At 46.6% G+C, this 23,199-nt stretch overlaps 1 protein-coding gene across 1 annotated transcript in view; it reads right to left on the bottom strand.

Annotated features, from left to right (window-relative positions):
* ATP4A (ATPase H+/K+ transporting subunit alpha) overlaps positions 1-23,199 on the bottom strand; it is a 42,983-nt gene that overhangs the window by 7,858 nt on the left and 11,926 nt on the right. Inside the window, 11 exon segments of the mRNA XM_043993879.1 lie at positions 210-344; positions 467-576; positions 1,922-2,120; positions 2,333-2,601; positions 2,756-3,008; positions 3,787-3,900; positions 4,107-4,250; positions 4,252-4,311; positions 5,510-5,569; positions 5,668-5,932; positions 8,901-9,011. Coding sequence (XP_043849814.1) covers positions 210-344; positions 467-576; positions 1,922-2,120; positions 2,333-2,601; positions 2,756-3,008; positions 3,787-3,900; positions 4,107-4,250; positions 4,252-4,311; positions 5,510-5,569; positions 5,668-5,932; positions 8,901-9,011 — 1,720 coding nt within the window.

Genomic DNA, 23,199 nt, shown 5'->3' with positions numbered 1-23,199 from the left:
TTTGCCTGGAGTCACACAGCTAATCAGTGTTGGAGCTGGTGGGGGTCAGTCTGTCCTGACTCCCAAAGCCAGGGCACTTTGCCCCCTACAAGGCTCCCTCTGGGAAGGGTAGCAGGGAGAATCTCGAAGGCTTTGGGAAGGGGGTTGGCTGGCTGGCTCTGGGGAAGGGGGTAGACCCAGGCAAGCCCGTAGATATTTGAGGGCCACACCTGGAACTTGTTGGTGGAGTTGAAGGGGATCTCGCAGACCTTGGGGAAGCGGTCCCGGTAGCCCATGGCATTACCCAGGGTCAGCTCTGAGAATTTGAGCAGGGCTGTCTCTGAGGCGTCTCCTATCACAATGCGCTGGGGCCAGAGGAAAAGACAAAGGGGATGTTATCAGCCAGGGACCCCCATCCTGCCCTCCCTTCAACTGTGGGAGTATCGCTCCCTTCCACCCAAACCTTCCCCAGGCCCCCAGGCCCCACCTTTGGCACTGGCACCGCATCCTGGCCAGACTTGAAGGCTGCACGGTTACAAAGGGTTAGCACCTGGCACAGTGCCCGCCATGTCTCTGAAGATTGGTCAAAGGTCTGTCCTGGTAGGGGGACATAGTGGGTGAGAGGGAGACAGGTTGGTGCCTGTGAAAAGCACTCCAACTTCACTGGCCCCAGGGCCACCCAACCGTATCAAGAGATGAGGAAACCAGGGGTGAAATAATCAGATCTCAGGACTAAGAGGTTAGAGCCTTTCATTTGGAAGAATTCGCATATCCTGGCCACCATTCACAAGGAGTCATCCTTATGATGTAATTGGTCCTCTTTGAGAACGAAGGACGGAGTATCACCCCCACTTCTCCCCCACAGGATCAGACCCTGCCCCTAGAACTAGCCTGGCTTCTGGTAGGACATTTATATAGTTTATTATTAACTTGATTTCATCAAGAACCAAACCTCCACCTCTTAAGCCTGTGGCTGGGTTTGTAGCCAGACTCTCCCCTTTTCCAGCTTCTCTGTTGTTTTCCCCCATTAGAATATAAGCTCTTTGAGGACAGGAACAGTCTTCCTTGCTTGAGTTAAAGAGGGTGTCCCATGTGATATAGTGGGAAGAAAACTGGACTTGGGGACAAAAGATCTGATTTAAAATCCTGCCTCAGTCGGGCACGGACTAGCTGTTTGATCCCAAGCAAATCACTTAACTGCTGTCTGCTTCAGTTTTCCCATCTGTGAAATGGGCTGATAGTAGCAATTACCTCCTAGGGTTGTAAGGATCCAATGAGATAATACTTGTAAAGCACTTTGTGAACCTTAAAGTGCTCTATAAGAGCTAGCAATCAGTGTCCAGTTGTTACACTTTTATTTCTTTCCCTAGCACTTCACATGGTGTACACAGTAAGTACTTAATAAATGCTTTATTTATATCAATCCATCCATGCATCTGACTTTTATGTATGTATCTATCTATCCATTTACCCAACTGCCCATCCATCCATTCATCTATTCATCTGTCATCTATCCATATATCTTTGGGTGTATAGAGGTATCTGTGTCTATCACTGTATCCATCCATCCATCTTAAATTCTATCCATCTTTGTATGTATGTATAGATCTATATATCCATACATTGACCCATCTGTTCATCCATCCATCCATCATCTATCTATCCATCTCTTTGTGTGTATCTATCTATGCATCTAACTATCCTTCCATCCATCTTTCTACCTTTCCATCTTTGTGTATATATACATACATATATATATATATATATATATAATGTGTGTGTATCTGTCATGTCTGTCTGTCTGGAAGCTGAGGCTCAGGAGGGAAGAAAGTGATGTAAACAGGTATATAGTTAGGTACTGAAGCCAGAATTAAGGCTAGGTCCCTGTGCCCCCGGGCCCCCTCGCCCTGTCACCCAGATGACTGGCCCCCTACTCCCTTACCCGACTGGTCCTCAGTTGTGTCAGCTGTGTGCACATGGTTATCGAACCATAGATGTGATACAGTCATGCGGTTCTGAGTAAGCGTTCCTGTCTTGTCTGAGCAGATCACAGAAGTAGAACCCAGTGTCTCCACAGCCTCCAAGTTCTTGACCACACAGTTCTTCCGAGCTAGGCGTTTGGCAGTCAGGGACAGACAGACCTTGGGGGAAGGAATAGAACTTGCATTTCAGGTTGCCAACCCCATCCCTCCCCTTCCCTGCCCAGGACCCAGGGGCCCTCCCCTTGTTCCTTCTGTGCTCCAGCTGGACCACCGTGGCTAGCTGGTGGCCTTTCAGAGGCTGTTTTCAGCTAATAATGACCCGTGTTCCAGGCTCACCATGACCTTTGGAGGGGCCCCCATTCCGAGCTCACCGTGACAGTAGCCAGCAGTCCTTCGGGCACGTAAGCCACCACAATGGCCATGAAGAAGACCATGGCCCGGAGGAAGGTGTAGCCAATGCACATGGCCACGACGAAGAAGGTGGCACCAAAGAGGATGGCAAGGCCAGCAATGATATCCACAAAGTGCTCTATCTCTATGGCGATCGGTGTCTTCTCATTTTCTACACCCGAGGCCAGTGACGCAATGCGCCCAATGATGGTCCTGTCCCCGGTGTTTATCACCAAGCCCTGAGCTGTGCCTGGTAGAGGGAACCGAGGGGGACAGGGTGAGCTGGGGGATCAGGACCAGAGTGACCTGGGCAATGGGGAGGGATTCAGGTGCCGGCCAGAGATGGGAGGTGGGAGGCTGGCTACGGGCAGGGGCCGATGGCTCCTCTGGGGTGGGATGCTGACCCTCCAGGCACATGGTGGAGAAGAAGGCGATGTTGCGTGTTTCCAGGGGGCTCTCATGGGTGCACTCTGGAGAACGGGTCTGTGGCTCTGACTCTCCAGTCAGCGAAGAGTTGTCTACTTTGCAGCCCTGAGCAGACAGGACACGGATGTCTGCCGGCACGCGGTCACCTCCCTTGATCTCTACCAGGTCTCCCACCACCAGCTGGTCAGCGTTGATCTGGAACTTGTCCCCTTCTCGGATCACGGTGGCTTGCTGAGAGGCACAGGGGTTGGGGGAGGGGGGTGAGGGAGGACCAAGATCCAGACCAAGCCTTTGGAGGAATTAATCTACTCATCTTTGGCTCCACTCCACGCTGGGCTGTCCTGATTAGTGGGTAAATGAGCACTAACTCACCTGACCTGTATAGTGCAGCCCTCCATCCGATCTAGCCATCCACCAGAACACCAGGTTCTACCCTATACATTCCACCTCCTACCACCCCAACTTCCAGGTGAGACAACTAGGTGGCACCACAATGGATAGAGCGCTGGATCTGGAGTTGGGAAGACCTGAGTTCAAATCCAGCCTCAGATACTTACTTACTAGCTGTGTAACCCTTGGTAACTCACTTAACCCTGCTTAGTTTCCTCAACTGTAAAATGTAAAAATCCTACTTCACAGGATTGTTGTGCATCTCAAATAAGATCATATCTCAGTGTGCCTGGCGCATTGTAGGTGCTTCATTAATGTTTTTGTTTGTTTTTTTTTTCTCCCACTCCCTTCCACCTCTTGCTCTGGAAACAGTAATCAAGTCAGTACAACTAGAAAGACAATGATAATCAACTGCCTCTGTGGCTCTTTCACCAGCCCCATGACTCCCCAGACCACTTTGGACAGTACTGGGCACATAGCAGGTTTTTAATAAATGCTTTTTCTTTCAATCCATCAATCCATCCCAGGCTTCTCTAGTCTCCTAATCCAGGACTCTTTCCTGTTTCCCTGCTACATCCTTCCCACCTCCAGTCCCATCCCATATTGGGGCATTCCAGACCTGTGGCACAAGGTTTTTGAAGCTGGCAATGATGTTCGTGCTTTTAAACTCCTGGTAGTAACCAAAACAGCCAGTAACAACAACGACAGCGATGAGAGCAAGAGCTAAGTAGAGCTGGGGAGGGCAGAGAGGAGGTAATTACACTTAAGGGGAGGAGGACATTAAGGAGAAAGGGAATACAGCCCATTGTTCCTTCCTTGGTCGCTCCTTCCCTTGCTCAGGATGCATTCCAGTCTAGAACATCCTGGACACATGATGTTCTAGCCTCCCCACCCTCCTCCCTGGACATTGACTGCTGGGGAATTACTCAGTGTGCTCACATTATCATCTGTGGTGAGGTCCCCCTCTCCAGCCTGGATGCCAAAGGCGATGAGGCAGATGGCTGCTGCCACCCACATGAGGCACTGGAGCCCCCCTGCCAACTGCCTGGCAAACTTCACATACTCAGGCGTGCCTTTGGGGGGGGCGCAAGGCATTAGGCCCATCTCGGAGCAGGATCTCAGCTGCCAAGCGGGTGGACAGACCCTGGGGAAGGCAGGGAGAGAAGGGTCAGAGCTGGACAACCGCACCCAACACCTCCTCCCAGACTGGCTCTTGAAGGGGCACTGTCATAGTCTCTGCTCTCCAGGTCAGTAGTCTCCATCTTTTCAGGCCTCACTTTGGCTCCTGGTCTTCTCTTCTTCTTCTTCTTCTTCTTCTTCTTCTTGCGGGGCTATGGGAGTTAAGTGATTTGCCCAGGGTCACACAGCTAGTAAGTGTCAAGTGTCTGAGGCAGGATTTGAACTCAGGTACTCCTGAATCCAGGGCTGGTGCTTTACCTACTGCGCCACCTAGCTGCCCCCTCTTCTCTTCTTAATCTATTTTCCTGCCTTTATCTATAGCTTGTCTCTTTTGTGTCTATCTCTGGGTCTCCCAGTCTCTTTCTCCACAACAGAGCACATCTGGCTTACTATAGTCAGTTCTAAAAGGCTCCCCCTTTTTAGGAAGGATGTCAATAAGCTTGAGAGTAACTCGGATGGGGAAGGGCCTCAATTTCCTGCCAGGTGGGGATCAACTGAAGGAGAAGAGAAGACTTAGGGACATGCTATAAGCACTGTCTCCAAGCACTCAAAGGCCGGCATGAGGAAGGTTAGCCCTCCTCAGCTTGGTCCCAGTGAGGAAGACCCAGGAGCAACAAGTAGGAGCTTCAAAAAGGCAAATTAGCCAGGCTGATTGTCCGGAGAAGAAAAAACCCCAACAATGAAAGAGCCGGTCTGAAGTGGAATAGGGGGCTGCTTCTGAAGGTAGTGAGCTCCCCGCCACAGGGAATCTTCATGCAAAGGCTGGATGATCCTGTGGTAGGGTGGGATGCTATAGGAGAGACTTGTGTTTGGGTGTAGGTTGGACTAAACAGCTGCGGGAGACCCAATGCTAAAATTCTGATATTTTCTCTCTCTGTGTCTCTGTGTCTCTTTCTCTCCCCCACCCTCCCTCCCTCTCTCCTTCTCTCTCTCTGGCTGTCTCTGTCTTCTATCTCTCTCTCCCCTCTCTACCTACTGTCTCCGTCCCTCTCTCTTTAATTCTTTCTCTCTTTTTCAGTCTCTTTCTGTCTCTTTATCTCTGTTTCCCTGTCTCTCCCCTTTCTCTCTTTTGGCCTCTTTTTACCCCTGTCTCTGAGTCTATTCTTCTCTCTCTCTTCTTTATCTGTCAGTCTTTTTCTGTCTTTTTCTCCATGTCTCCTCACCTTCGTTGCATTTGTCTGGTATTTCTTCTCCAGTTCTTCCACCGAAAGCTGGTGATCATTCTGTAACCAGGCAGACAGAGGAGTTCAGTGACCTCCCCCACTGCCCTCCCACCCCCAGCCATCCCTTCCTGCCCTCCCTCCTCGTGTCCCCCACTCACAATTTCCATCTCTTTCTTCATGTTCTCCAGCCTCTCCTTCTTCCCCCCACCGCCTCCTTTCTTCTTCTTCTGAAGCTTTGCTCCCATGTCTCCCCCAGGGCCCATCCGGCCCAGTTCCACTGAGTGCATTTCATAATTGTCCTGGTGGAGGGAGGACAATGGAAACAAGAGGGGACAGAAGCCACCCGTCACCCTCAGCCAGGATCCTGGACACGGCCTCAGCCTCCCCTGGATCCCCAAGGGGGCCTTGCTTGCCTCCTCTCCCCTAGAGCCAAGATGAAAACCTGAACTACCTCCTCTCCAGACCTCAAACAAGACCCCCAGTCTTCTCCCTCCTCTCTACCCGGGATGGAATCCTCAGCCACTGCGAATCTTGGACCTCAAACAAGACCCCCGGTCTCCCCCATGCTCCCCTGGACAAAGGTGGGGGCCTCAGCTATCCTTTCCCCTAGATCCAGGACAAGGTCCCCAGTTTTCCTGTCTTTCTCTTAGACCCAGAACAGGACCATAGCCTTCTCTGGGTCTAGAACAAGACTCTGGTACCCTCAGCCTCTCTCTCCCCTGGCCCCAGGAAAGAAGCCACAGCTTTGCTTCCCTGTATAGGGTGGGTGGGAACCCCAGGTCCAGGGTTTCCCACACCTCGCTCTCACCGTCTTCCCCATGGCTGCTCCAGGGCCTTCTTTGGGGGGTTGAAGTGGGCAGACAAATGTCCCCTCAACCTTGACAGCTCCTGATATAGGTGGGCGGGGAGGGTATGGAGAGAACAAGACCAGCCCCTAAGGGACCTAGAGATAAGGGTGCAAGGACTGACACTGATTATTGGCTGCTTGGGACAACAGCCAGGACAGAAATGCCAGAGGGGTTAGAGGAGGAGAAATCAGGACAGCCACAGAAAGGGGGGGACCAGGAGTCACACTCGGACTGACTTGCCCCCTCCCTTAAGGGCTCTCCCACCTCTGTCTTCATTCAGCCTGCCACGACGCCCCCTCTACCTCTGATCTCCAGAACTGAAGCAGCTGTTGCCCCTACTCTGCCCCTTGCCATGACCTGACCTCTGTCCTCTTCAGCCCGCTTTGGGCCAAGCCCTTTCTCCCTGAGTTAGCTAAGACTAAGCAGAAGTCCTCTAAAAGGGATTTTTTTAAAACTAAAGAAAGTTAAGAGAAAACCATAGGAATGGTAAAGTCATCTGGAAGAAGCTGGTTCTGATCCCAAGATAAATAACACCTGGTCCTAAATTAGCTTAGCTGGCACCCAGTGCCAAGGGCAGCCATCACACAGGATGCCCAGTGTATGACACCACCAAGCTATAGGAAGCTTAGCACATGCTGCAACCAGCAGTCAGGTCACCAGCGCACAGGATGTCCTGTGCATGGTGCCAACAGCATATAGGATCCTAAGTGAGCGGGACCACCCACAGATAGGGCAATGATTCACAGGACAAGGCATATGCACACAGAACATACAGAATGTAGTGTGACCCAATGCCAGGTCTTTATGAATCAATAGTGTGACATAGAAACAAAAAGCTAACACAATCTTGCAGCTTGCATGTACCTAAAGCATCTGTGGTAGACCCGGGAAGCCCTCAGTTCATATCTGACCTCAGAAACTTACCAACTGTGTGACTCTGAGCAAGTCACTTAACCGCTCTGTGACTCAGTTTCCTCATCTGAAAAATCTCCCAGGGTTGTGAGAATCAAATAAGATACTATTTGTAAAGCACTTAGTACAATGCCTGACACTATGTAAATGCTTCCCTTTCCCCTTCCCTCTCTTCCTAATCTCCCTTAATGCTAGATCCTTCCCTCTGCTCATCTACAATTTAGATGATCTTTAGACAGCTCATCTCCAATGAGATAATATTTGTAAAATGATTTGCAAGCCCTTGGCTGTTCAGTCATTTCAATTCTGTCCAACTAGAGGAAGCTAGGTGGTGCAGTGGATAGAGCACCGGCCCTGAAGTCAGGAGGACCTGAGTTCAAATCGGGCCTGACACTTAACACTTACTAGCTGTGTGACCCTGGGCAAGTCACTTAACCCCAATTGCCTCACCAAAAAAACAAAACAAAAACAAACAAACAAAACCAAATCGATTCTGTCCAACTCTTCACGGCCCTATTTGGGGTTTTCTTGGCAGAGAAACTGGATTGGTTTGCTATTTCCTTCTCCAGCTCATTTTACAGATCAGGAAACTGAGACAAACAGGGTGAAGTGACTTTCCCAGGGTCACAGAGCTAGAAAGTGTCTGAAGGCAGATTTGAATTCTGGAGAGTCTTACTGACTCCAGGCCTGGTGCTCGCTCCACCGCGCCACCTAGCTGCCGTGACAATAATAGCGAACATTTATATAGTAAATTAAGGTTTGCTAGGGCAGCCAGGTGGCACTTCCTGTGCTTAATATGCGCTCAAAGGAGATAACAAGTGTAAAAGTGCTTACACAGTGCCTGGCACCTAGTAACCACCATGCGTATTCCCTTCCCTTTCCCCTTCTGTGTGCTAGGCACTACACTAAGCACTGAAGCTACATAGATAAAAGAGGAAGAATTTTTGTACCCAAAGAACTATATTCTCTAAGAGGAGACATGTATTGATGCAAAATGTGTAGGAAAAATACAGATGACACCAAGATAGCAAGGGTGGGGAGGAGGGCAGGAGCAGCTAGGAGTTTGGCTAGACTGGAAAAGTGTGTAGGGAAGCCAAGTATATTTAGTCAGTAAAAAGGAAGGTTAGCACCAGAGTGGGGAGGGCTTTAAATGCCAAAGAGGGGGCAGCTAGGTGGTGCAGTGGATGGAGCACTGGCCCTGGAGTCAGGAGTACCTGAGTTCAAATCTGGCCTCAGACACTTAACACTTACTAGCTGTGTGTCCCTGGGCAAGTCACTTAACCCCAATTGCCTCACTAAAAATAATAATAATAATAATAAAAGAAAAAAGAAGGGATAGAAACTGAATTTTTTTAAAAAATGCCAAAGAGAAGAGTTTGCATTTGCTCCTAGTGTCAGGAGGGGACTATTGGAGCTTATTTATTAGAGGTTTATTAATGATCTGACCTGAGCTTTAGCACTTGTGTGAAGGATGGACTGAAGGAAGAAGAAATTTGAAGTAATCTCCCCTTCAGGGATTTCATGGCTCTGCCTGTCTCTCTGCCCCCAGGGGCCCTCCTGAGGAAGAAAGTGGGAGGTGGCGGTCCCTCCCATCTATGAGACCTGGTGAACAAAAGGTGATGTTGGGGTACGTGTCCTTCAAGAAGAGAGCTGTTATCACAGCTGCCTGTACCCCAGACATAGAGGCACCTATCCCGGGGCCTGTCACCTCCTTTTGCAGGGAGAGCAAAAGGTTATCTCCCCTGGGATAAGAAGGAGTTGAGGGGAGAGAGGGGGTGGAGCAGGGGCCGAAAGAGGGTTATGCTGCAGGTGAAGGATGAGACATCATGAATATTGGTTCGCCATGTGTGGCCTGCTGGGTGGGGTTGTATGCCAGCCTCTGTGTGTGTGTATGTGTGTGTGTGTGTGTGTGTGTGTGTGTGTGTCACACACTGGGGCTCGGGCCCTGTGTTTGCTTCTCTCTTTCTCTGATAAGATAACCTTCCCTTAATGCCCTTCTCTGCTTGGAAGGTCACCCTCCCCCTCCTCCCCCATCTCAACCAAGGTCAAAGCCCTATGTACACTCCCTGCCTTTGTAGGGACAGGGATCAGGAAATGTCTCTATAATGGTCAGGGCAGGGGCAGCTAGGTGGTGCAGTGGATAGAGGAGGACCTGAGTTCAAATCCGGCCTCAGACACTTGACACTAGCTGTGTAACCCTGGGGCAAGTCACTTAACCCCAATTGCCTAAAATATATATATATATATATATGTGTGTGTGTGTGTGTGTGTGTGTGTGTGTGTGTGTGTGTGTGTATATATAATGGTCAGGGCACCGTATTTGGAATCGGGAGGCAAGTTGCAATTCTGACTCCATTACTGTGTGACCTTAGTCACAGCCTCTCTGGGACTCATTTTCTCCATCTGTAAGGTCCCACCCAGTTCTAAATCCTAGGATCTTCTGTGCTCTGAGTGAAAGGAGAAGAAATGAATCAGGGGAGCAGAGGGAGATAAGGAACAGTCACCCAAACTGACCCCCCCTTCCCAGCTTCTCTCCCCTCCCCTGGAAGTCAGAAAGGGGGTATCTGAGGTACAAGGGAGAAGGATCTCAGGGGAGGTCATCAGAACTCAGAGACTTTGCTGCAGACTATAGTTAGGGCGCTGCCATAAACGCATGCTTTAGAACCAGCTGCAACCAGGAAAATAAATCATGCCAAGACAAAAAAGCAAGTGGGTATGACTTTAGATGCCATCTGGTCCAACCGACTTATTGTACAAATAGAGAAGCATGACCATAGAGGGTCTTCTCCTTAGACCCAATGTAAACTAGGGGAGATCCTTCTCCCCCCACCCCCTGCCTCAGTTTCCTTATCTGTACAGTGGTGCAGAGGGGGGCTTCCCAGCTCTAACTCCTATGAGATTTTACCTTTAAAAATGGCTTCTTTCAGTGACTTGACGCAACTGTAGGCAGGTCATTTCAACTCCCTCAGCCTGTTTCTTCCTCTGTTAAATGAGTCAGTTGGTAAACTAAATGTTGTGTGATTTTTTTGAGGGGGAGGTAATCAGAGTTAAGTGACTTGCCAGGGGTCACAGGGCTAGTAAATGTCTGAGGCTGGATTTGAACTCGGGTCCTCCTGATACCAGGGCTGGTGCTCTATATACTGCCACCCAGCTGCCCTGCTGTGGAATTATAATAACCTAGTTTTGTTCCAGAGAAGAAACCTATGAGTCAATTAGCAAACATTTAAGATGTGCCAGGTACTGTTCTGGGTCCGGGAGATGCAAGAGCAAAAAAATGAAATAATCCCTACTCTCAAGGATCTTATATTGTAATGGGAAAGGTAAAAAGTACAAGTATATAAACAATAAACATAAGAATAAGTAAGTTAAATATAAAATAGTTAAATGGGCAGCTAGGTGGTGCAGTGGTGCACTTACTGTGTGACCCTAGGAAAGTCATTTAACCCTGTTTGCCTCAGTTTCCTATAAAATGAGCTGTGGACAGAAATGGCAAACCAGGGGGCAGCTAGGTGGCTCAGTGGATAAAGCGCTGGCCCTGGATTCAGAAGAACCTGAGTTCAAATCTGGCCTCAGACACTTGACACTTACTAGCTGTGTGACCCTGGGCAAGTCACTTAATCCTCCTTGCCCCACAAAAAAAAAAAAAAAAGAAAGAAATGGCAAACCAACTCCAGCATCTTTGCCAAGAAAACTCCAAATGGGATCACAAAGAGTTGGACTCAACAAAAACAATAAAAAATCGTTAAATACCTATACAAGGTAGTCTGGGAGGGAGGGCACTAACTAGCAGGTGATGGAATCAGGAAAGACTTCATGCAGAAAATAGTGTCTGAGCAGCAGCTTAACGGAAAAGAGGAAGAGATCAAGTGACACTGGGGGATGTCCAGTGCAAAGGTCAGGAACAGAGTGCATTGTTTAAGGAACATTAAAAAGGCCAGGTGGATCCAACTGCAGAGTTCTAAAAGGGAAGTAATGTCTAAAAAGGGCTGGAAAATTAGAAAGGGGTCATATTGTGAAGGGCTTTAATAGAGAAACAGAGTTTATATTTGATCCTAGAAGTAATAGGGAACCAGTAATAAGGTTAAGAATTAATAGGTACAGAGGCAGCTAGGTGGCACAGTGGATAGATCACTGGCCCTGGAGTCAGGAGGACCTGAGTTCAAATCCGGCCTCAGACACTTGACACTTGATGGGATGATGCCTAGGTTGTGAGCTTGGGTGACTAGAGGGATGCTGGTACCCTCAAGAAAAGAATAAGGGAATTTGGAAGAAATGAGAGTTTGAGAGGGAAGATCATGAATTCAGCTTTGAATAGAGTGAATTTAAGATACCTCCAGGCCATCTGGTTTGAGATTTCCAAGAGGTAATTGGTAACATAGAATTGGAGCTGTGGGGTATGATATATAGATCTGAGTCATTGGCATAAAGATTATAATTATATCCATGGGATCTAATGAGTTTCCTGAGAGGGAACATGGAGGAAGAAGAAAAGAGGGCCCCAGACGGAATCTTGAGGAACTCCCACAGGTAGGAGTTTTCTTATGGCTCATGAGATAGCGGAGATGATCAGACAGGTTATCAAGAGAACCAAGAAAGAGTGGTATGAGAAAAACCCAGAGCATCTGGGAAGGGAAAGTGATCCACCTTGTCGAATACAGCAAGTGGGTTGAAAGGAATGAAAACTGAGGGGGAAAGATCATCAGAAGTGGCCATTAAGATATTGTGAGTGATTTTGGAGAGCAGTTTCAGTTGGGTGATGAAGTTGGAAGCTAGATTGCAAAAGGTTAAATGGAAGGAGAAAAGATCTACTTATTGAAAGATGAGATGAAACATGGTAAAATGTGTCTTCTTCCCTTCTTTATGGAGGTGGAGGACCAAAAGTGTAGACTGTCACATAGACTGGCAGATTTCATTGAGGTTTTTTTTTTGGGGGGGGGGGGGTTGGTGAGGCAATTGGGGTTAAGTGACTTGCCCAGGGTCACACAGCTAGTAAGTGTCAAGTGTCTGAGGCCGGATTTGAACTCAGGTCCTCCTGACTCCAGGGCTGGTGCTCTATCCACTCTGCCACCTAGCTGCCCCTCCATTGAGGTTTTAATCTATTCTACTGAAGTGAACCTCTTTCCCCCCTCTTTTCTTTGTAATGGGGGAGGCTCTCTGGGTGAGATATGGGGAGGAATGTGAGGAGAGAGGAAAGATATCTTTGGAAATGAAGGTATTATAAAAATCAAAAATCAAAACATGGAGGTAAATGGAGGGATTGACCTCCAATGTCCTTTCTAGTTCTGAGATTCCATAATTCCTTGACTTTCTCAAAGCCATATAGCCAATGGCAGGGCAGAAACAGAGCACAAATCTCTCCCCCCACAGCCACCCCCTGCTTTATCTGCATATTTCTCCTTGAACTTTCTGTGATTTCTATAGAAAATTCTCCCTGATCTCCCATTTCCCTTTGTTTCCTTCAACACATGCCTCCAAAAACTTCACTGAATCCAACCCCTACATTTTACAGATGAAGAAACTGAGGCCCACTAAGGAGAAAAGGCAAGGTCACAAAGGTTGACTGTAGCTAGAGTTAAAACTGAGATCTAATTGCAAATTCAGAGCTCCTGTGACTCTTTTAAGAGTAACTCAGTGGGGCGGCTAGGTGGCGCAGTGGATAAAGCACCGGCCCTGGAGTCAGGAGGACCTGAGTTCAAATCCGACCTCAGACACTTGACACTTACTAGCTGTGTGACCCTGGGCAAGTCACTTAACCCCCATTGCCCCACGCAAAAAAAAAAAAAAAAAAAAAAAAAAAAGAGTAACTCAGGGAAGAAGATGAGACCACAGGGCTAGGGAGGAATAGATGCTCCCTGTTCCCATCCTGAGATTTTGTTCTTTATCTCCCCAGTAACCACCCTTCATACAGAATCATCATCAATTATCAAGGAAGGAATTCTCTGCCCCCCCACACACACACATATACAGACACATAAGCACATGAGCACACCCACAAAATCCTCAGCTCCAAAATTGGAAACCTCCCCCACATATGTACACACCCCAAATTTATTGGGGCAAAAGCCTAAGGGTATTTCTTCAGGAAGGATAAGTCACTTCTATGGAATCAAGAGTATCCAGGAAGAAAGGGAGGAACAGAAAAGAGAAGGGAGGTGTTTTAACCAGAGCTGGAGAGGCAGGGTCCTGGGTCATAGAGAGGAAGATGGTCGGTGCTCTGAGTTTACAGATCCCTGAGGAAAAACTACAGGATCAAGATTGGGCCTGGGAAGAAAAAGGAGAGACCCAAGTTCACTGACTGATGTATTTATTTATTTCTCTATCCACCGTATCAGAGGAAATAGTGATAGGGAAAAGAGGATAGAAACATTAAGGAACCAATATGAAGACGGTACAGAAGGGAGGGAAATGGAGGATATGGTTCTCTGATACACAGATTTTTGGAAATTTAGGTTTCAAAGTTCACTGCAGGGAGGAGTAGCTAACACCCTATGTGAGAGGCAAGCATGAAAAAAAACTTGACTGACTGCAACACTGATTAGACCATATCTAATAAAATGAAACAATGGGGATAAATGTAAAGTTTTATCATTGGATTAAAAAATCAATAGCATGGGGGCAGCTAGATGGCGCAGTGGTAAAGCACCGGCCCTGGATTCAGAAGTACCTGAGTTCAAATCCGGCCTCAGACACTTGACACTTACTAGCTATGTGACCCTGTGCAAGTCACAACCCTCATTGCCCTGCCCCCCCAAAAAAAATCAATAGCACAAGTACAAGGTGGGGGAGGGAAGGCTTGGTTAAACAAAGGGTTTGCCTGAGGAAGCTCTAGGGGGTGGGGGGTGGGAGGGAGTCTGTATGCTCAACTTGAGTCAATGGTGAAATACGGATGATGATGATGATGAAGAAGAAGAAGAAGAAGACCAGAGATGTTTAACCTGGAGAGGAAATGACTTAATGGGGACATGACAGCCACCTTCAAGTTTCTGAAAGGGCTTGTGACTTGGAAGGCAGATGACCCTAGTTCTGTTTGATCTCAGCAGGCTGATCTAGGAGCAATGGGCTGAAATTGTCAAGAAGAAAGAGGTTAGTTAGGAAAAGCTTCCCAAGAATCAGAGCTGTCCAAGGTACAATGGGCTGTCTCAGGAGGTAATCAGTGCTCCCTCGTTGGAGGTCTTCACTCAAAGACAAGATGACCACTTTTCAGCTGTGATAGGCGGGGTTCTTTTTCAGCTATGGGTCAGATTAGAGGACTACTTCCAACTCTGAAATTCTGTAATTCTGTCTTTCCGATTCCTCTATAACCCAGTCCTGAATTGAAGTAGAAGGTATCTGAGGCAGACTCCATCTTGTTTCATTATTCTGTATACTTAGTTTTGTGGCACTTTGGGGACAACCAGGAGTAGCAGGCACAGTGCTGGACTTGTATGGCGACAAAGGACCTGGGTTGGAGTCCTATCTCTGCTACTTATGATGTGTGTGCTTGGGCAAAATGCTTTCTAATATTGGGTCTCATTTTCCTCATCTATAAAAGGAAAGTAGGGTTGGAGCAGGTAAACTCTTAATTCCCTCTCATCTTGCAATCCCATGATCCTAAAACAAAACCTTCTTTTCCCAGGATAAATCAAGAATAGCATCAGGAAGACGATGTCCTTAGGAGAGGGCAGTGACTGCCATGTAATCATGACATGGGAGTTTCAGGGACCAAGGAGGTAGCCCCAAAGGAATAATACCTGGCAGCAGATGACCTATACTTTGGGAGAAAGAGCTAATTATTTATTTTTTATTTAATGCTGGTGAGGCTTTGACAAAATAGGCACAGACATACTTTTATCCCTGTTGCCTGGCACATAGTAGGTGGTTAAAAAACACTTGTTTGATCTGCAGCTGGTAGGATTGCAAACTTCTAGGATTTCTTCAGACTGTAATCTGGCATTATACCATAAAAGTTACAAGATTTATCACAACCTTCAGTCCAATGATTCCATTGTTAGAAATATACCTGAAAGGTTATTGTTGTGCTGGTTTTTTTTTCAAATAATAAATGAGCTCCCCTAAAAAAAATCTGTTACAAGATTTTCATAGCAACAATTTTATGTAATTGTGAAACCTGGAAACAACCTAACTGTCCAGCCTTAGGAGGATAATTAAATAAGTCATGGGACACATGCAATAGACTCTTACACTGTCATTAATCCCAAGAAGAATGACGAATGCAAGCAAATCTGGGAAAACCTTTATGAAATGATGCAAAGTAAAAGGGCAAAATAGAAGTGGGGAAGGGGAGGAGAGGAAATAAACATATGTTTAGTGTGCACCTACTATGTGCTGGACACTGTTCAAAGAGCTTTGCTCATGTAATCCTCACAACAACCCTGGGAGGGAGGGGCTGTTCTACAGTTGAGAAAATTGAAGCATGCAGAAGTGATGTAACTTGCCCTAGGTTACACAACGAATAAGTCTCTGAGTCTGAATTTGAACTTAGTTCTTCCTTGATTCAGGCCCAGCCCTCTCTTCACTTTGTCACCTCGCTAGAAGAAAAGGAAATGAGAATGAATTGGACAAATAATCCTGATGAGGATTTAGAGGGACTGAAATAATATTATGATCCTTTTTGAGTGATTTTACTAGTCGGGGGAAATCCCTGGGAGGAAACTCTCACTACTTCTCCAAGTCACCATGCCAAGTCAGCAGCTTGAGAGTCTTAGACCAGAGATGTCATACTCAGCTGTGGGACTGCTGAGTGTTGCCCAAGCCAAATTTTTGGAAAACATTTAATGAAATAAATAAAAATACAATACAACATAGATAATGTTAACATGTGGTTTTCTAAGTCACTGACCTGCAGGGATTCATCTCTATTTGACCTTGACACTTATCTGGGATCACTAGAAGTCGAAGTGATTTGCTCAGTGGCACACAGACAGTATTTGTCTGAGATGGGATTTGAACCCATCTCCTCTTGACTCCAAGGACAGTCTCCATCCCCTACACCCCGTTGCCCCTCCTATGATACCTTGCGTAGAAATTAACTTAACTGTGTAGTCAGTCTTAGGGACATCCTTTTTAAGTGTTTACTGGGCAGCAAACTCAGGTAAGTTTTGTAAAATGTCACTTGTTGGTTGGATTGGGCATAACTTTGAATGGCAGGGGGTGGCAAGAGACAGTGATCTCCAGGGGATCCAGTAGCTGTGGTAAGACCTGGGTCTTCCATAAGGACTGTGTAGTTTGATACTGTATGGGAACCAGGTTGAATAGACAGCTGGGACTCATGTGGCATTTAGAAGACCATTAAAACCTGGCCCATAAAACAAACAAACCAAAAACCCAGCCCATAGTTTTGAGACTCTTTGGTGGGAGGCAGAGGGGAAGGTGCCTGAGAAGATAACGCCTTGCATTCCCCTGAGCCCCGGCAAACTATCCAGAACGAATGCGCCAGCTATACCTCAGTCTGTTTGCTGAGGACAGGCTATAAAAGGAGGCTAATAACAGCACCTAGCTCCCAGGGTGCTTGTGAGGATCAAGGGAAGTGTTTAACACACCGCTTAGCACCCAATAGGAACTATGCAAATGGTAGAGATTATTGTGGTTAGCTACTATAAAACAGGAATGGGGGAGGTTGAATCAGAGGGTACCTTCAGGAAATGTGGGTAGGATTGGCCTAAAGGAGCAATCCCAGGATGCTTGGGGACTTCAGGGACATGTGTGATTTGGTGCTGAAAGGACTAAGGGCTGTGGTATGATCCCTTGATCTGGACCCTGTCCCCCATCCTGCCCCACCCTCCCACAGCAGCAGGAGGGGATGTAGCATCAATTGAAAAGAAGAGACAGCTTCTTACTTGCTCTCTCTCTGTTGCTAGGCTTCCTGTGTGGGGTGGAGAGATAGGTGGCAGCCTTCTCCCCCTCCCCCGACAATCCTGCTAGTCTCCCCATAGTGACCACTCCCTCATGGCAGGGAGAACAGGGAGAGTCAAATTCAGAACCTTGCCCCTGGGCCCTAGCTGCCTGTTATGCCTGAGAAGGTGGTCCAGCATCCATCTTGAGGTGGCTGGTTGCGTTAAAGCTTGGAGGTGACCTTGGGAGGTCCTCTAGGACCTCCGGAAAGGTCTGGAAGTCCCAGGTCCATCTTGTGGAGCTGACTGGAGACAGAGGAAGGAGGCCTCTAACACTTTGGGGGCAGGTCAATACTCAAAGAGTGGCTACCATGCCCAAGAGAGGGAGAAAAGATCATTGCCCATTCCCTAACCCCCTACAGAGTGGGCTGGTGACTGAGAGCATTGCTTGCCATGCTAATGAGTTACAGAAGACGGCTAGGAAACTGTCCCTCCTCTTGAGGTGACAGAGCACTCACCTCCCTAAAGCCATCACAATGGGTGGAGGACCAAGATGCCTCATGGGGTTTGCAGCATCATAGCAAAGAGCTGAGTCCTTTCAGCCTGAGTCACACATGTCCTAGGAGTCTCCAGAAGTTTCCAAGGGAGCTCTGGGCCCAGGTTCCCTTATATGACCCCTGTAGGGCAATTCTGATCAGACTCTTTGGGGAGTTGTCAATAATACCTGAAAAGGTCCTTCCCAGGCAGGTTGGGTTCCACTGGTTCTCTGAAAATTCTTTACATATATTTTATCTCCTGGGTTGAAGTTATGCAATGAAAAGTCTAATGGTCCTGTCTGGACCACAGCTCCTGCCTCATGGAGTTCACGTAGCCTGGTTTGTAATTCCTGTATATAGGAGGCAACATGTTGGCAGGGGCATTAGGAATAATTGAAGGAAATGCTCAATTTCACTCAGAGGTTTGTAAAAATCAAGAGGTGATATTTTCCAAACCAAGTTCACAGACTCAAGTTAAGAAGCCCTGAGTCATGTCACCCATGCTTGAACGGGAATTCCTTCTCCATCATCCCCACAGGGTCTCTCTGACCTTTGTTTGAAGATCTCCAATGGGGGCGAGGAGTTGCTACCCCATTTAGGCAGCACATTACACTTTGGAATAGCTCCAATCGGTAGATAAGGTTTCTTATGTCAAGCCCTGATTCACCTTCTTGTAATTTCCACTCATTGCTCCTAGTTTTGTCCTTTGGGGACAAATCCTCCTAAAGCTGTTGTTCAGCCATTTTTAGTCATATCCAACTCTTCTTGACCCCATTTGGGGTTCTCTTGGCAAAGATGCTAGAATGGTTTGCCATTTCCTTCTCCAGCTCATTTTACATATGAAGAAACTGAAGCAAGTGAAGTTAAGTGACTTGCCCAGTGTCACACAACTAGTCTGTGTGTCTGTGGTTGGATTTGAAATTGGGACGATGAGCTGTGTGACTTTGGGCAAGTCACTTAACACTCATTGCCCCAGAAAAGGGGAAGGGAAGAAAAAAAGAAAAAAAAAAGGAATTGGGAAGATGAGCCTTCCTGACCCCAGACTTGATATTCTATCCACTGTCCCATCTAGAGGTTTGTTATTGTTGTTGTTCCTTTCTTCTTGAAGAGGATCATGGCATTAGGAGGTGATGTCATGACTTGTACTGAATTGGATTTAATCGAGGGAGGGCTGTGCAAGGTCACCAACCTCACTCTCTCCTCCAGAGCCATCTGGGTCCAGTGGTGAGATATATATCAGGACAACTGGAGGTGACCCCAATGTTTAAGGCCATTGGCATTAAGTGACTTGCCCAGAGTCATACAGCTAGTCACTGTCTGAGGTGAAATTTGAACTCAGGTCCTCCCAACTTCAGGGCCAGTGCTCTATCCACTGTGCCACCTAGGTACCCTTCCATGAAGAGCCCTTCAAATACTTGAAAAAAGTCAGTTACATCTCTGACCCTGCCCACCCCTTCCCTTTTTTCTCTTTTCCCAGCTAAACCCAACCCATTTCTTCAACTGACCTTTATTTGACATGGACCTCACACCCCTCCCTACCCTAGGTGCTTGTTCTCTGTATCCCCACCCCCGTTTATGATCAGGTTGTGTTGTTCCCTCCATCCTGTATGTAAGAGAAATTTGCAGGGGAATTTGGAAAGACACCAGTGACTGGAAAAATGATGCCATGAAGGAACTACCCGAGAAATATACAAGGACATTGCTGAGGGTTTTTTTAAATTTTACAAATAAGGGAACTAATAAGAGAGGAAATGAGAGGGGAAGTTGTCACTTCCTTGCTCAAGAATTTTTTTTCTTTTTCTTTTTCTTTGTTTTTTTTTTTTTTTTTTTTGCGGGGCAATGAGGTTTAAGTGACTTGCCCAGGGTCACATAGCTAGTAAGTGTCAAGTGTCTAAAGCTGTATTTGAACTCAGGTCCTCCCAAATCCAGGGCAGGTGCTTTATCCACTGCACCCCCTAGCTGTTGCCCTCAAGAATTCCTAATGGTTCCCAATTCAGCTTGGTGTTGAAAGTCTACCTTAAGATTACCTTCCCAGACTTACTACCTATCACATACTCTAGGTTGCAAGCAAATTATCCTACTTGATGCTCCCCAAACTGGACATTCCATTCCCACATCCATGCTTCTGCTGTCCATTAAGCCTAGAGTGAAATAAATAAATAAATAAATAAATGGATGGATGGAGCAATGAATGAATGAATGAATGAATGAATGAATTATTAATTAACTAAAATTTAAAAAATTAAAAGCCCAGAGTGTACTCCTTCACCTCTGCCTCCTTGAATCCTCAGTTTCTTTCAAGGCTTTCCTAAGTGGACATTTCCTCAAATTATGTGATGTGTGCCCATGCCACATCCTCTTATCTCTTCCAAATTATTATTTGCCCCCATCATTAGGATGATGATTTGGAAAGAGATACAGGGAATCTAATGCTACCTTCCCCACCCCCCATTGCCAGGACTCTCCAAGGAGAGTGATTTCAGAATGGTCATGAAGCTTCTGGAGGAGCAGGAAGTGATGAGACATCTGTCCAAGCACATCTAGAGTTCTCTTTTTCTTCTGCTGTCCTTGAAACTTCCTGATTACCATGATTACCAGATAAGGAAACTGAGGTAGACCGAGGTGAAGTAACTTACTCAGGGTCACATAACTAGCAAGTGTCTGAGACTCTGGAGAAAAGGTAGAGACTAGAAGAATAAAAGATCCTAGGCACCCCAAACTGTAACTTTTAGTAAATCCTAGGGGATAGGTGAGCTAGGAGTAGGGAGACAGATCTCTTTCCCTTGTTTATGCTCCATGTCCCAGAATTGGGGTTTCAGATATACATCCTCTCCTCCCCCTTATTCCCTTTCCATGATCTGTGAAAGAAAAGGGTTCCGAAATTCCTTGACCCCATCTGAAGAACCAGGAAGGTGATTGGGAGGTGTTTAGGGAAATGGTTAGAAGTACAGAATTCCATGTAGGAATACTTAACATTTTTCTTTCTTTTTCACTATACCCAATAAATTATGTGGTCACAATATGTTGAGTGTCTATGTGCTATGAATAGGAGGAGGGGAGGGGAGGTGGGTTTGGACAGGGAGAAAAAATTCCAGATGTAGACTGGGGTGTAGAATCATAGATTTCCTATCTTAAATATTTTGAGTGACATTTCATATATCCCCAAACTTTAATTCTGAATTCAACCCACACAGGTTTTGAACTGCTCAGTGACACCACAAGAATCTACTGGCCATGGTTTGGAGATGTCAGCCTAGGCATTTGAAGATTGAATTGCCTTCTGAGAAAGGGTAGAAGGAGGAATTTGTGAAGGATACAGCCCTTTTTGAAAGCTGAACACAAATATCAGAAGAGAAAGCTATTGGGCTAGTGGTTCGAGGAGAGCACGATTTGGTGGACAACTCAGGCATTTTGCTCCTTAGATGGATAAATAATATAGGGATACTGTTGTTTCCTTTCCATCATTCTAAGAAAAATGGTTTGGGCGGCTAAGTGGCACAGCAGTGGAAAGAGTGCCAGGCCTGGAGTCAGGAAGACTCAGCTTTCTGAGTTCAAATCTGGCCTCAGACACTTACTAGCTGTGTGACCCTGGGCAAGTCACTTTACCCTGTTTACCTCAGTTTCCCCACCTGTAAAAATGAAGGAAATGGCAAACCACTCCAGTATCTTTGCCAAGATAACCCCAAATGGGGTTGTGAAGAATTGGACATGACTGAAACAACTGAAGAAAGCCCAAGAGATCATTTGGACTGTTTCAACTGAAGTGTCAGCACACAGTGTACAAAGCATTATGCAGTAAAAGTGTCATATATTTTTAAATATCACCTTCCTTCAGTAGAATATAAGCTTCATGAATAGCAGAGATTCCTTCACGCCCAGCATTGTATCTTACACATCAAACTTGTAGCTTAAGAAATGGTGGGGGTACAGTTAGGTGGCACAGTGGATAAAGCACTGGCCCTGGATTCAGGAGGACCTGAGTTCAAATCTGGTCTCAGCCATTTGACACTAGCTGTGTGACCCTGGGCAAGTCACTTAACCCTCATTTCCCCACAAAACAAACAAACAAACAAACAAAACCCAAAAAACTTCACTATCTTCCTCTGAATATTAAAAAAAAAAGAAATGAGGGGGGCCATTAAATTAACTGGAAAAGGTCAAACATGGAGCTACTGACAAAGCAGCGACCTGATCCCATCGCGTGGCAGCCTTCAGACTTGCTGTTTTGACTTGTGGAAGCACACGTGGGGCCAATAGCCCTGGGCAAACATCTTGGGCTTCCATGATTAATCTGAACTCTGGTATGCCATAGAATTAGGTTGGCAGTTGAATGACAGGCTGAGGCTGTTTCCTCTGTTGAAGATCAAAGATGTACGTGTTCCTGGTGCCTCTGGGGATTGCCTCCCCATTCAAGTCCAAATCTGGGAAGCAGGTATTGGATTATTTGGAAGCAGGACTTTGGGGCCAAGGACCCTCCTTTCTGTGTCTCTCTCATCCCTTTGCAGATGATTCCCAGGTGTATACACACCCAACCCTACTTTCTTTCCTGATCTCCAGTCCCACATCACCAACTGCCTTTTGGATATCTCAAACTGGATGCCCCATATCAAACTCAACATGGCCAATGCAGCCATTCACCCAAACCTTTCTCTCTTCCAAATACCTTACCCTATCACTCAACAACTCTCAGGCTCCCAATCTTAGTCATCCTAGATTCTTCTTTCACAATCCATTCCCATATATTCAATCTGTTGATAAGCCTTGTTTCTATCTTCACAACATCTCTTGTATATGTGAACTTGTCTCTACTCACATGGCTGTCACCTTCATGGCCCTCATCTCCTCTTGTCAAGACTATTGAAAAAACCATTCTGCATGGTCTCCCTAAATCTACCATCCACTTCACTAGCTGCCTCACGCACAACACTCCATCTCCTGATGTCATCTTTTTACTTAGCTCATTCCTGGAAGGCTCTCTCTTCTTACCTCCATCTATTGGCTTCTTTCAAGACTCAACTCAAGCAAATCCTACCTTCTGCAGGAAGGCTTTCCAATCTCTCCCCCTCCCCTTGCTAGATCCCTCCTTCTGAGAGTACCTTCCATTTACACCATTTATATCTTGTAAGAAGAGATAGCTAGAGAGCTCAGTGGATAGAGCACTGGGCCTGGTGTCAAGAAGACCTGAATTCAAATCTGGCCTGAGACATTCATTAGCTGTGTGATCCTGGACAAGTCACTTGACCTCTGTTTGCCTTAACCACTGGAGAAGAAAATGGCAAACTATTCTAGTATCTTTACCAAGAAAACCCCATGGCCAGTATTAGTGTGATATGGTCCACGGGGTCACAAAGAGTTGGACATGACTGAAGAACAACACCATCTCATAAGTACACAATTGCTTGCATGTTATTTCCCCCATTATCGATCAATAAATAAACATTTGTTGTGTATTGGCCTATTATGTGACAGGCACTGTACTAAGCCTTGGGCATACAAAAAAGAGGCAAAAGACAGCCCCTGCCCTCAAGGAGCTTACAGTCTAATGAAGGAGACAACATTCAAAC

Source organism: Dromiciops gliroides, chromosome 3 (genome assembly GCF_019393635.1).
Source record: "Dromiciops gliroides isolate mDroGli1 chromosome 3, mDroGli1.pri, whole genome shotgun sequence".
In the NCBI taxonomy this organism is placed as follows: Eukaryota; Metazoa; Chordata; class Mammalia; order Microbiotheria; family Microbiotheriidae; genus Dromiciops; species Dromiciops gliroides.
The sequence above is the reverse complement of the archived record's forward strand: the minus strand, read 5'-3'. Positions and strand labels throughout refer to the sequence as shown.